At 42.2% G+C, this 14,412-nt stretch overlaps 1 protein-coding gene across 15 annotated transcripts in view; it reads right to left on the bottom strand.

The window, feature by feature from the left end:
- Positions 1-14,412, bottom strand: part of DMD (dystrophin) — a 1,246,037-nt gene that overhangs the window by 69,317 nt on the left and 1,162,308 nt on the right. For all 15 annotated transcript variants that reach the window (XM_084515490.1, XM_084515483.1, XM_084515486.1 and 12 more), the window contains one exon: positions 12,418-12,479. In XM_084515490.1, the coding sequence (XP_084371616.1) occupies positions 12,418-12,479 (62 nt within the window). The remainder of the gene's footprint in view (positions 1-12,417; positions 12,480-14,412) is intronic.

Here is a 14,412-nt window from a genome sequence, read left to right on the forward strand (position 1 = left end):
ATCAATCATTCAAAAGAAACCCAGCAAGTCCTAAAGCGTTACTTCCTTTCTTTCAAAGGTTCTGAACTTAAGAGCACTTGAAAGGACACCACCACCCACTGCAGCAGCATTGTCTGAAAACACCGCAGCCTTTCACAGGGTCGGCACTGCAAGGGATAAGGATTTGGATCTCCTCCCTCCCTGCCTGAGGTGCCCAGCCAGGTTGCTTGCCAGCAGCCAGATGCACAGAGCTCCTGGGCAACGCAGGCAACTATCAGCTACTGCTGAGACTCTAAAAAATAATGCCTCTTTTGTGCTCCCCCACCTGAGCAGACAGCAGCACGCTCTGCAAGGTGCAGGGTGCCAGCAGGGAGCCAGCCGAGCCTCCAGAGCACCTTGCAAACTGCAGGGAGCCCAGAGGCCATGGGAGAAGGGCAAGGAACAGGAGCAGCCTAGGGCCAGTTTCACTGCGGCCTTCTCCTGCAGGTCACCAAACCAGATCACTTGCAGGAGTCCCCAGTGTAGAGGGAACAGTTTAGCCATGGGTTGTCAGGACACTGCAGAGAAAAGGCAGCCACATCCCCAGCCAGCAGCATGCTGAGCAGATAACCAACCCACTCGGCACGGGGGAGGCTCGGTCAGGGCTGCGCGAGCATAGCTCAGCACTGCCTTATGGCTACCTCCCCTGCAGGACACGGCCCTGCTCGGCAGTTTGAGAAGCAGGCTGTGGACAGAACTAGAAACAAAGGAGGGGTTTCAAGCAAAACTTGTCTTGGACTTTGTACGACCAGGAAACTGGATTTGCACCTTTGCCTTCTGCCTGCCTGTGCGAAACCAGACTGCAGATGATGTGCTTGCTCTGATCCTGACACTGGCTTTGCTGCGAGCGGCCGTGGGCAAACCCATTTATTTACCAGAAGAATATACAGATTTACTGGGCGTGAGGTCAAAGCTACGGTGGTGGCTGGAGCTCCTGCAGGTGTATCAGCCAGCTCATTTACAGCCAGGCTGGCACACCAGCACCACACTGCAGGTACACCACTGCTTGTGTTACTCAGAAGCAAACCCAAGGCACAGAAGCGAGCACGACATCCTGGCAAAGGGCTTCTAAACGTTTATGGGAGCAGGCTGACACACACCTAAACTGTGCACAGGGGCAAGCTGCTAACTTCAGCAAAGAGAAAAGGGGCTGGCTGCTCTTCTGGGGGCAACTAAATGAGCCGATGCCATTTCCCAAAGGGCACTACCACCCCCTCACAGGGATGCTGAGGGAATTAGACTGCAGCTGGGGCACCCTCCTTGCCACACCAGTCCCACACATACCCACGGGGCACTGCTACCCCCCCGGCACCTCCTTGCTCTGGGTTGTGTGCTGGCACTTTACAGTGCTGCAGCTTTGCTCACACCAACACGGGCTCTGCTGGCTCCTATTCCCAGCAATGTTGCCGGATGCGTTTAGTTTAATACTAATAGTGAAACCTGCCAAGCCTAAGGGGTTAAGAATGGGATGGCGTTTGGAAAATGTTAATACCTCTGTAAATACAAAAAGAAAGAGAAAAAAAACATGATATTGGCTCCCAGCAGAGGTCCATTTAGCCCAATCAATAAGCTGCCTCTCAGACTGGAGAGACAGACTATTACTGAAAACAGGGCAAATACAGAATGGTTCCTTGCAGGAGGATGCACTGAGGTACTGTAAAGGTGTTCGTGATGTGGCAGCTTCGGTATAACTATCCAGGCATCATTTACAATGCTGTATGGGTATAGGTAGCAGAGGGAATATAGCCTCAATTACATAAATTTTAATTAAGCTGTTCTGAATGAGTAATTTGAGGTCTGATAATTCAGTAGTTTTGAATACCTTAATAAAGATGTGAAGTGTTTCTAAAACACGTCTTACAGCAGAAGGGAAACTTTCAGCTTTGTATATAATTTCTTTTGCTTTGAACAGCCCCATACACCTTTTTAATGGGCAGTTCTCTTGGGCATTGTTCCTGCCAGCTCGCTCTCTCACAATTATCCTGACAGGTCCACAAGCATTAATGTGGTGTGGAATAGAGTGCGCAATTGAAATAAAGCAACTTAATTTGTCTTCAGGAGAAATTAATAAAGCAGTCCCTTGCAAACACACCGTGACTTCAGTTACATTTTGTACCTTGTTGTAAGGCTACACTTGCATTCTGAAAAACAAACAAACAAATAATATCCCAAGTAGTAGCAATATTACTTGTTAAACATAAGATCGGTCAAAATTAATTGGATTCGAGGCTTATATATGCTAGGTTATGGCTAGCATTTCAGAACACGAAGAAGTTTTCCCTGAATTTCAACTGCATATTCTGAAAAAGCTTCTCTATTTATTATTTACATTTTAAAGAAGCATTAGTAAATATGTACACATATTTCAGGCCTTAATCAAGGCAGAAAGTACAAATCATGAAAACACTTAATCATCAAAGTGCTGTTTTACATCTATTTTCCTGTACACGTAACATGCTGAATTTCTTATCAACCCTTCTGTCACGAAGCACCTGCTGTAAATGACCAACAAGCAATGTTGAGAGCTAATTTCGGAGCCCTCACCTTAGGTTTTGGGAAAGCAGGAGCAACGTTAGCTCTTTGCTCTATATGCTGAGGCTGGGCAGCCATAGCATGCCTCTGCTCCCACCTTTTATCAGCACTAGCCCAACACCTTGTTTTTGTCAACTGCCCACCTCCCGTCCTCGTTATGCTACCACTACCACACTCCTAATGGATGGCTAGCTGATCAGGTGAAGGCAGTCATTTGCTATGTCACTGTCATTCCATGTCACATCTTTGCCTCAGATTTTAGTACTTTCATTTTATTTTATATTTGGGACTCCTTTAGATGCCTTTCCTGACCTCACTTTCAGCCAGGTTGTGTCTGTACCTTTCATCTGCCTCTTCTTCCATTTCAGCAAAAGTATCACATTCTAACTATTTTAAATCACACACACACAAAAAAAAAAAAAAGACAATAATAAGAGGTTTTATGGCTCCTGAAAGACAAGTGTAATAGCATTTTATAACTACACGACAGGAATTTAAATTCTGACTTGGACTACAATGAGGGAAGACTGTTCTATGGAGAGGGCAACACAGCAAATGCCCACAGAATTGTAGAATGGCTGAGGCTGGCAGGGAGCTCTGGAGGTACCACCCGGCGCAGGCTGCCCAGGGCCATGCCCAGGCAGCTTTTGAAGATCTCCAAGGAGGAGACCCCACAGCTCTCTGGGCAGCCTGTGCCAGTGCTCCTCACCCACAAAGCACAGAAGTGCTGCCTGGTGCTCAAACTGGAGCCCAGGAGGCTGCCTCTGTGCCTGCTGCCTCTTGTCTTGGCACTGGGCACCGCTGGAAAGAGCCTGGCTCCCTCTTCTTTGTACCATCCCTTCAGATATTTGCACACATTGGTATGGGGCCCCGAGCACAAGGATGTGGACCTGTTATAGAACGGGTCCAGAGGAGGGCCACGAAGAGTACCAAGGTGCGGGAGCCCCTCTCCTATGAAGACAGGCTGAGAGAGCTGGGGCTGTTCAGCCTGAAGAAGAGAAGGCCCTGGGGTTACCTTATAGCAGCCTTCCAGTACCTAAAGGGAGCCTACAGGAAAGCTGGGGAGGGACTCTTTGCCAGGGAGTGGAGTGATAGGACAAGAAGGAATGGTTTTAAACTAAAAGAGGGGAGATTTAGATTAGATATAAGGAAGAAATTATCTACTCTGAGAGTGGCGAGGCACAGGAACAGGGTGCCCAGCAAAGCTGTAGATGTACCTTCCCTGGATGTGTTCAAGACTTTCCTACCCCTAAGCTACTGGTGAGAAGAATGCACTGCTCCACGGAGCAGCAAGGGGAAGCCCAGCTCTCTTCTAATTGGGCCCCAAATGCTCCCCTTGCTGGTGTATGACTCCATTTAAGTGAGCTGTACAACATAAGACTGTCAGGTAACGAGGCTTGGTAACTCTGCTTGCTAACATTAGTGGTAACGTCACTGGTAACAGCAATGGAGGAAAACTGGAGTAAGGCAGCATACGGCACTGCTTGGCTGCAAGCCAGGCATTACTGCTGGGAATATGTGAAGGAGGGAGGAATGTGGCACAAGCAGCAACAAACTTCCAACAGTTTATAAAAACACTACTAGCTCATCCTTTCCTTTTTTTTTTTTTTTTTTTCCTTTCCTGGCTCCCAAGGGAAATTATCTGTTGCTTTCTTCACTCCCAAATAGACCACTACAGACTCAGGACCCACTGATTGTTGATTCCACAGAGCATTTTCCACCTCTAAGAAGGTAGGAGAAAATGAAGTACACCAAGCATGCACTTCTCCAGCCTTTCTTCCCACTCCTAGAAGGAGTGCACAGCCCCTCATCCAAATGAGGTGATAAGAGGTCTGAAAAGTCCTTGGAGTGTATGAGACTTTTGGGTTGTTTTGGTGATACTCCAACCCCAGCCCTACTCCTCACTGCTCAGAAGGTAACTTCCATGCTTTGATCGGAAAATGTAGATGCTCAAGAGCATAATCTAATTATGTTCTGTATTGGAAAAGACCACCTGCCCCCTAGAAATGAACAGACTGAGAAAAACATGGCAGCGCTGTATTTGGTGACATTTGTAGTACAACCAGGAGGAAAGAGTAGTTCTCATGCCACTCAGTTCTCTGTTTAAGGAGTAGAAATGCTTCCAGGGGAGAAGTTTGAGGATTATACTACAAAAGACCTGTAAGAAAAGGGCAGGCGCTGATACCTTAGCAGCAATAAGCAATGCCCACCAACACAACAGGAAGATCTCTCCATGATCTTTCTCAGCTTCTACCACAGCCCTCTCTCTCTCACCGTCACTGTGAAAGATTTTGAAATGCTAAGGTATAAATGAGCCTTGGAAATTCGGAAATCTCCTTTCGCAGCTTTCTTCTTTTCATTACAGACACGACACGCTCCTTCACAGCAACTAATGTGGTGAGGAGAAGGTTATCTAGAAGACTGATCTCCTCTGTGTCCATCAGATGCCTACAAATTATTCAACAAAAACTAATGCTCCTTACACATGCAGCTTTAATGAAAAGGACTCCAGTCTTTTGGTAGGAAGAACTTAAATCAGAACTATTGCTGAAAGACAATCAGACAATTAAAGCCAATTAATCCCGTCTAATTAACCTCTCCTGCATAATTCTGCATGTTGTGAGTAATCTCAGAATGTAAGGGCTATGCTTTTCCTCAAAAGAGCTAAGACATAAACAGATTTTTCAATGCTGCCTTTCTACGGTATTGTAGAAACAGCAATAATTACATCTAGCAGGTCCTTATGACAGTGGCTAATCAGGTAAAAATCACTCATTTGAGAAGTGATCCATGATTTGCATCAAAAATTTGAACCACCTGCTGGATTGTCCCACTGACTACTGACACTGTATCAACAAATTAGATGTTGTAGACTTTTTTTTTTAATTATTATTATTCCATGCTAAATTCTATATTATACATTGCAATATCATAATTGTTTTAATAGCAAAACCAGATCCTCATATTCTTGACCCTTTATTGCATGAAATAAGGTGACTTTTATGGCTAAAAGCAATAAAAAAAAAGGGCAATAAGTTAAAAAAAAAAAAGAAAAAAAAAGGCCATTTTTAACAAGAGAAGTAGTGCCCAGTGTGGAGGTGTATTTGTTTCTTCAGCAGCCTGCATCTATGACCCAGACGATTGGTTTTAGGTAATGTGTTATAACTGAACTGCTTTCCATGGCCGTTCTTTAAAAGAATATTCACTGCACAGCTGCTCCAGCTGCTGTTAGTGCTGAATGACTGGGATGTTTCATTTGACAATGCCCTGTCCTCTAACACAGGCTCATCTGGCTGAGCATTTAAAAGCTCTGGGACAGGCCAGACTCTCTCCTCCCAAAGGTAGTTGATAAAACGTGTCTCACACACACACAATGTAATCAGAAGGCATTTTAGAATTCCTTTCTACGTGGAAACTACCTTGTCTTTTAGTTTAGAGAGGTCGCTTGTTTATAGTATTGTGAATATTATTCTAATCACTTTTTAATTGACAAGGACAAAACACAGTCATTTCACATGATTTTATGGACACTATTTTTTCCACTGCCTGGATCCCATCAAACTGAAACGAGCAGCTTGTATGCTTCAGGTGATAACTATCATCACAAGAGCAAAATTTGTCAAGTTAACAACTAGACCTCATTAGGTCAAATCCTCATCTGGCCAGCCTCATCAAACCCTCATCTTCATTTAATGAGATTTACATTTTTTGTGTTCCCCGCCCCCCCCCCCCCCCCGGTTTTGTTTTGTTTGGCTTTTTTGTTTTTAAACTCTCACTTCTTTGCAAGCAAAAAGATATGAACCTACATCAATATATCTCAAAACCTGAGAGCATTACACTACCATAGTATGACTTCTTCAAATAGCTGTTCATAAATATAGTGCTAGCAGAGGATAAGCTATTTGGGGAATTACATGTCACTGTTGTCTCTGATAATGCCTACCTAACAGAGGTTAAAAACTGTTTACTGTACAATCCTGAACGAACCATAATTCCACCACCAGCCACTAAGCCTTCACATGTTTCATCAAACTAATAGCACCCTGACTTTTCAAAAAGTTTCATCTCACACCAATTCAATGTAGCTGTGATTCCCTGACCAGTAGATAAGAGCGCTGGATACATTCCTGCTGCCCCAAACGCTTATATAAATCTTCTAATGATGCCCTACAGTGCCATATATCACCTCTGTAGGAACTGTAATTTAAAAATGCAAATGAGACAAATGCATAAAGGAAAGAAATTAATCAAGAAACATTGCTTAATATTAGCTGAGTCCTAGCCATTGACTCTTTCATTATAACAATAATTAATGCTATCATCTACATTGCTTTGAGGATAAATAATGGTAAACAGTGATATTAAATATGTAGACATGTAGCTTAACCACTGTCCACAAAGAGATATGGGGTGTTGTATTATAACCACTCTATCGAGTAGAACAGCCAAGAATGTCTCTGCAAATTAATTAATAAGTGGGAGGTACTCAGGGCACCAAAGTGCTAATGACTGCATTTAAACCAAGAAGTGGATGAACACCACAGCATGTGCCAGCATACCGATAACCTGATCAATTGACGAGGCCCTTGGGAATTTAGTTTCAGTATGGCATGGCTTTTCTTCAGTCTGGAAGTCCAAGAGTGTAACACCCAGGTACACCTAGGTTATTCCCCATTATGGGGCCAGGCCATAGTCAGAGTTTACAGTCAGGTCAGCAACAACCTATGTGCTAGCTGAGATCAGTCTTAACAAAAAATCCTACAATAAATAGCAAACAACTTCAAAACTATTAAGGAATTATCTCCATTTGCAAACCAAGAGGGTAATGCTCTTGAGCAAAACATTTCCATATGGCTAGCTGTTTTACAGCAGAACATTACTTTGCCCTCTCTCTAATTTCCTCCTTCAGTGCTAATAGACCTATGGTTTAGTTTCCAAGGGACGCAAGGTCCTTGAAACACAATGGTCCCTACCACTGGTAGCTCATCAGCAAATTAAGGCTTCTCTGCCATAGCTACGTGTACTGACTGTTAGGTGTACGTTTGCACAGGATGCAGCCATACCCTTTAGAAAGATGACATACTCCATGTCCGATGACTATCCAAGGGTGTTAGAACCCAAGCAATCCTATTTTCCCAAAATGAAAAATTTTATTACGCCAATTACAGTTACCTTGACAATGACATCAGTGGATAAGCAACTTTTTAAAAAAAAAAAAAAAAAAAAAAAAGCTTGCACGTATCATCTCCTTGGATTTCAGCACAAATCAGATGATGTGTAAGATAGGCACATGTCTTATTAATACATGCATGGAAATCAATTAGTTGAAAAGGGATAAAATCTCAGAAAAGCAAGAGAAGCAACAGATAGTGTAATAGTTTTGTAATAGAAATATAGAATTTATGGCATGGAGGGGCCAAGAGTTTAACCTCTTCAGGCAGCATTTCAGAAGGACACATCGAAACGCAAACCAAAAAGGGCAATGACATTTATCTTCCTCGGTCATTCAGAGTTTGAAGCTCCCATTGCTGTATGGGGCAGCCAGCCACAAGATCACCACAGCGGCTGCTGCCGAAACTGGTGGAGGCTTTGTGGTGCCTCTCAGCATTTTCTCACCTTGTGTTAAGCAGCTGAGACATTTCTTCCATACATGCCATGGAGAACCGCCACCCCCACACCCCAAATTAAATGGAAAGCTGTCACCAGCTGCAGTGCACTGGAGTCTGCAAGGATGTGGGTGGGTTTTTTTAACCCTTTTGTCCTACCTTGGGAAATTAGCAGAGAGAAACAGATGCCTCCTGACTGCATCCTGCTATTGCAGTTATTGTTTACAGAGTCTCAGGAAACTCATCTTGTCATCCCATGGGAAGACTGGAGGAGGGGGACACTAACAGTATGGCACGACAGACCAAGTTCTCCTGGACCACCACTGCTAAGGTTAGAGACATTATCAGCTTAAAGGCAAAACGCTGTCACTCTGAGCTAAGCTGTCTGCAATTAAATGCTCACACTCAGAAGACAAACTGAAAAAAAAAAAAAAAAAAAAAAAAAAAGGTAAGCAGTCCTAAACTACTTTGATTCCTGCTCTCCTGGTCTCAAAGGTCCTTGAATTTTCCAGGACAACAAAATAATGCAAATTCTCATTTCAGTGATGCCCTGGAGCCATCATGAAGGATGAGAAAATTTGTAAGGGGGCTGTAAAAGAACAGTGTACAAAAGCAGATCTGCTGCAGGGCAACTGCTCTTGGAAAGAAAAGCTGCCAGAGCAGTTCTGGGTACTTTGAAGACTTTCAGAGGGAAGTTGGAACAACAGGGGAGTGGTTCATAACGGTGCTACACAAACTGGGGGTGACTCTTGGCAGCCAAACCCCTGAGACTCACATGTCACTGATTTTTACTACCTCTCCATTTCACCACTTGTTTTTTCACTATGTTCTTCATTTACATAGCTAAGCAAGCTGTAACAACATCTGGTGGATAAATTAAATGATACAGCTAAGGTCATTGCTGCAATTACCTATTGCCACTCCGATGTGACCATTAAGCAACAATTATGTCATTTAATATTGACGGCTCGTTATGTAACTTTAAGTACCCATAACTTTAAATGAAGAGTGAAAATTGCCCAACTTGAGTCAGCAATAGATGCTTCATTAAAACTGATAAAATTGCTATGTTGTTTAAATAATAAAGAAACGCAGTCCAGAGCAAGCACTTCAATCTGCTAAGCTTCTATTGAAAGACCAGCCAGGTAAAAATTTCCAGTACACAATACCAAATTTAAAATGGAACATTTTGTGTTTATTAATAGTATTTTTATAAATGGTGCTGTTTCAGCAAATGAGCATAAAAAGGGAAGGGTATTTTACATTTTTTTCCTGCAATTTCTTTCTGCCTTCTCTGACACGGTCCCTACTGGACACAGGAGTTCTTGGACTGAGAACCTGATCGGGTACAGTAATGTACACAGCACATTCCTACATTCTTTTATTGGTACCAAATAACACCCCCACGTAATTTAGCTTCATTTTTACAAATACCCAAACCCTCTCAGACAGAAAGCTGAGGACAGTAAGTTTGAAACTTGGAATTCATCTATTTCAGCAAAATGTACTGTGGCAATTTGTAGGTGTGTGAAGTGGATATGTGAAGAATAAAACTAACATTACTTCTTTTGCAGAAAAGTCTATTTTGGCTCAAAGACATAGGAAAATGCAAAACATTACCTTGTGCCCACTTGCATCTTCCTCATTCACTTAAAAAAAAATCTGTAAATTCTAAGACTTTAAATTAGACACAAGGATCCTCTAGCAAATTATGATGCACTGGCATCAATTAAAGCATGGCAAATTTACGGAAAGGCAACACATCAGTCAGTACCTGGGATGTACAGAGTGCTACATCTCATTGCTCAATTATTCCCTATGGGCAAAGTGTAGGAGTTGGAAAATGGAAACGAACACTTTTGACAGCATTGATGTGCTTGGTCTCACTTTTTTTTTTTTTTTTTTTTTGCATTTACCTAGATTGTAGAATTCACATTTTCTACCAGATTTTTAAATTGCATACATACTAAGCTCTCTACAAATTTCTCCATATGAACGAGAAGCAAAATTTGGATCCTAATGTGGGGAAAAATAATAGGATCTAATGAGTATGCAATACAAAATCGACTTTAATAATATCTTTTCAGATAAAATATTACTGAACAGTCTGAAAAGACTTCAAACATCCCATTATTACCGTTTTGACCTGAGGCAAAGCAAAGCACTGAAAACACATCAAGGCTTCCATTCAAGACTAAACGGGTTATGCTTGTATTATGCAATTTATAGAGTTAGGCAATGATGAATATACCCAATTCAAAAATAAAATAAAATAAAATGGTAGGTTATTCAGCAGCACTGTTATCAAAGCTTTACCCTATGTGGCAGTGCACAAAGAATCACTTTGTCTAATCTGTTTTGTACACATGTACAGACACCTAAGTTTATTAACAGAAACACTTATTACACAACCTTTGCTAAAATTAATGTTACATCTATATTAATAAGGACTTGTTCTCAACCCAAAAAATAGAAATAAAATTAGCCAGAAAGAGGACTGTCCTTCTGGACATTCATTTCTCCTGAAAACAGATGGATTTTAAAAGAAAAAATAAAGAGAAATAAAATCTGCCTAAACACGTTCCTTCTTTATGCAGGAAGAAGGAAGGATGTCTTCAACTCTTGACATCCAGGTGATATTCACAGCAATAAAATCTCAGTTAAACTAAATACAAGCTGACTTCAACAGTCACACATCTTTTGAACTGTTGACCTGAACCCACCAGGACACTTTTTTCCCCTCTTATACAATTACCTCTTAACTTCTTAATATTCAAGAGTACTTGAGCTGAAATACCATAAAGAAATCCCATAAGAAAAGCAGTTTCAAGAGGATTCAGGTCTGACCAGCAACAGTATCAGAGACACCACTCCGACTCTGGATCAAAGCAGGCTGCAGAGTCAGAGTGTGGTTCAATTAACAGGCAACTGTTTGAAGATCCACCCATATTAAAGAGATGTCTGCATGCACAATTACTATTTGTCCTGAATCCTCCAAACCACTCAGTTTCAGAGCAGAAATATAAAGGAGGCAAACAGGGCAATACGTTATAATTAAATGGCAAGTCAACACTTGCCTGCTTCTGCATTTTGTTAGCCTGAATTTATACATCTTATATCCCTTTTTGACATACAGAGCAGTCTACTGGTTAATTTTTAAACAAATTGCTGCCACGCTGCTAATACTATAAGGAAAAAAACCTTCACACTTTCATTTGATTTTGTCATATCACTTTTCTAAAATAGCTTGGGTATGCCTTTACTGCAGAGCAAGTTCCCTGAGTTAGCTTGAAATAGATCAGTTTAGCAACTGAAAACAGTCTAATTATGCCAGTGCAGAGTTTAGCAGGAGATAATTTAAGCTATATTTCACCATGGTAAATAAGCCTGCACTGAATGTTAGGTTTGACTGTCCTAGTACTGAAGCTGGCTTGTTTAAAAGCTGGTTTATATATGTGTACTATACGAATGTAACCTCCTTTATGAATGCAGCATATTCATTGATACTTCTAAAGAAATAGCTTAATTTTTATTATACCCTCCATTACTTATTAACAGGACCATTAAATGCAAACAGTTAGCTATTAAATGGTCTGCCAAGCAGCCTATACTAGAGCATAGATTGACCTATTATATCTTATACATGTGCTTCTTTCTATTGGTAAAATCCAAAGCTGCTAAAAAAAATAAAAAGACAACAACAAAACAACAAAAAACAACAACAACAACAAAAAAACACCAGAGAGGCGCACTGAAGTCATAATAAGCATGCAATTTGGGTATTCAAAATGACATCATGACAGCTGCCATGTGTTCCAAGTATTGAAAGTGCTTTAAAAATAAAGCAGTGGTAATGCAGTTTGGCAAATTGCTTCAATTGGCTTTCTACCATCCAAAAGCCAGCATTAACAGCAGCTTGGTTTGATTTTTCATCTGCCTTTTGTAAAATAGATTAGACAGTGAAAAGATACAGGATTTCTTCTTCTTTTTTTTTTTTCCATTTCTGTCCCAGTCTTTTGCGAAGTTTGCAACAATGCAACCAAATTACTTAGTAAATCCAGTGTACACTCCAAGCATGCTAATTGATATATTAATTCTTCCACTCCACGTTTGAAATAATTAGGCCTTTCTCTTGAAGAATATTTAACCTTGATAAAAGCACAGCCTCTCACTTCAATATAATTTTGTCTCAGTACTGCTGGAAATTTTTATTGTAACAATTTGTGTGACTGGGGAAAAAAAAATGGTAGAAGTGTCTTACCTAAAGACTGGTAGAGCTCAGTCATTTTGGGATGATCCCAGCAGGTCGTTTGCGTCTCATGGCTACAACACAAAACATGAAAGTTAGTAAAATGGAATTTCTCTTTTCCTTGCACAGCATGTGATCCCAGTTGCACATTGCAGTGCTGTGCCAGACCACCACCAGCAGCCTGAGCTCTTGCAGGAGGGAGCCTGAGCAGCAGCAGGGTGTCTTCGTCCAACACCAGGTGTCAACTTGGACTGCTGTACTTAGGCACGGGCTCAGGGAGCAAAATTTAAAGCACTGTTAACATTACAAGGACTGTGAGTGTTCAGATACCACAGCATGTTGGGGAACTTGTAATCACACCAGTTCTTAAAGTCTTCAGTTCATACAGATCATTCCCCTTACCAGAGGACAGATGTTTAAAAGGGCTTAAAGCATTTATGAAACTGCTGACTGGATGTTGAGATCTGGGGCATATTTGACCCCTTGCACCCTACGTGCCCTTTCTGCTCTTGCCACGTGTTACATCAGAGCCGGCCCACGTGCCGTGGCTGCAATCACCCATGGCAGTCCAAACATCTGCATCGAAATCCCCACCAGCTGGCACTGCTTCTTGGGCCATGTGCTGCACCCATGCACGGAGATCTCCTTCTCGGTACCACACTGTTAGGCTGCTCGGTTCCCAGGCCCTCTCCTTGCCCTAGAGGTCCCTGTGAAGTCTGGGGAGGCAGAACTGTTGGGAAACCAGGGAGAGCCCAAATCAGGGTCATGAATCCCGGCCCTCTGACTAGAATGTAAATGGGATGATCTCTGCATGGAAGCTCGCACTCTCCAGCTTTGCAGCACAACGCGTTGCCAAGACACGCAGAGTGAGAAAGCCAACTGCACGAAGTGCTAGTGAGTGTAGTAGCAACTCATGTCTCCTAAGGCTACACATTTTAAATTTTTGTTTGTTTGTTTGTTTTTTTAATGCTGGCATAGTTAATGTGACCATGCATCCATCAATGTGGAAAACTCGAAGGAAAATTCTCCTTATCCATCCTATAGGCAGTTAAGTCTTGGTCACACAGAATTCAGCCCCACTGAAAGACAACCACGAGTACTCTTAAAACTATTCTGAAAAGCACATACATTTGGTAGCAATTGCATTTCCAATTCCTGTACTTTAAAAGCAGGCATCCTGGGTCCAGCACACACACACATCTTTTGAAGAAAACACACAGAAGAGCAGGGTTTGATACACGGTGCTTTGGAATTAGTGGAGCACACACCTCTCAGCTCCAAGAGAATGAATCACAACCCAGCAAGCAAGCTGAATGCCCCTGTATACCAAACCATGCACTGGAAAGCTGATGTCATGATGTTATTTTAGAGAGCAAACTGTCCTTGAGCTCTTTTTGGGGCAGTGATGTTCCAAAGTACACCTCTACAGGCATACCCTAGGCTAAGACAGGATGCAGATCTCAACGAACCATTTCAACACCACCACTACTCAAGGGAAAAAGAAATTTATGAGACGTTTTTTTAGCAGGATTTCACTTGGATCTTAGAAGACAGGCTATTTACTCGATCCACGTGAACACTTGACTGGTCCAGTAATGTCTATTCAGTATGTAATATTCCCACATTTTGCTCTGTAACTGCACAAAAGAATGAAAGGGCTCACAAGCAATAAGCATAAGGAAAAATGCAGGCATAGCACTGCCTGAGCTGAGCACAAGCTTTTAAACAAGCCTCGTCTCATCAGCCTCAGCATCCCCTCCCCTTCCTAATTCCTGTGGTGGCTGAAGGTGGTGAGAGAGGCAGGAGGACGGCAGAGCTGCAGCCGCGGTCTTGTTCGTTGCTCCAGTAAAAGAACAAGAGCTGAGAAGGGAGGGGGCTGCAATGGCACTCAGCAATCTGAGCTTGCCCTGTTTTCTTTTTTTTTTTTTTTTTTTTTTTTTTTACCATGGACATGGGGTAGTCTGAAGAGAAAACCCGTGGATCCAAGACAACTGTGTGCCAGGTCCC

Source organism: Aythya ferina, assembly GCF_964211825.1.
Source record: "Aythya ferina genome assembly, chromosome: 1".
NCBI lineage: Eukaryota > Metazoa > Chordata > Aves > Anseriformes > Anatidae > Aythya > Aythya ferina.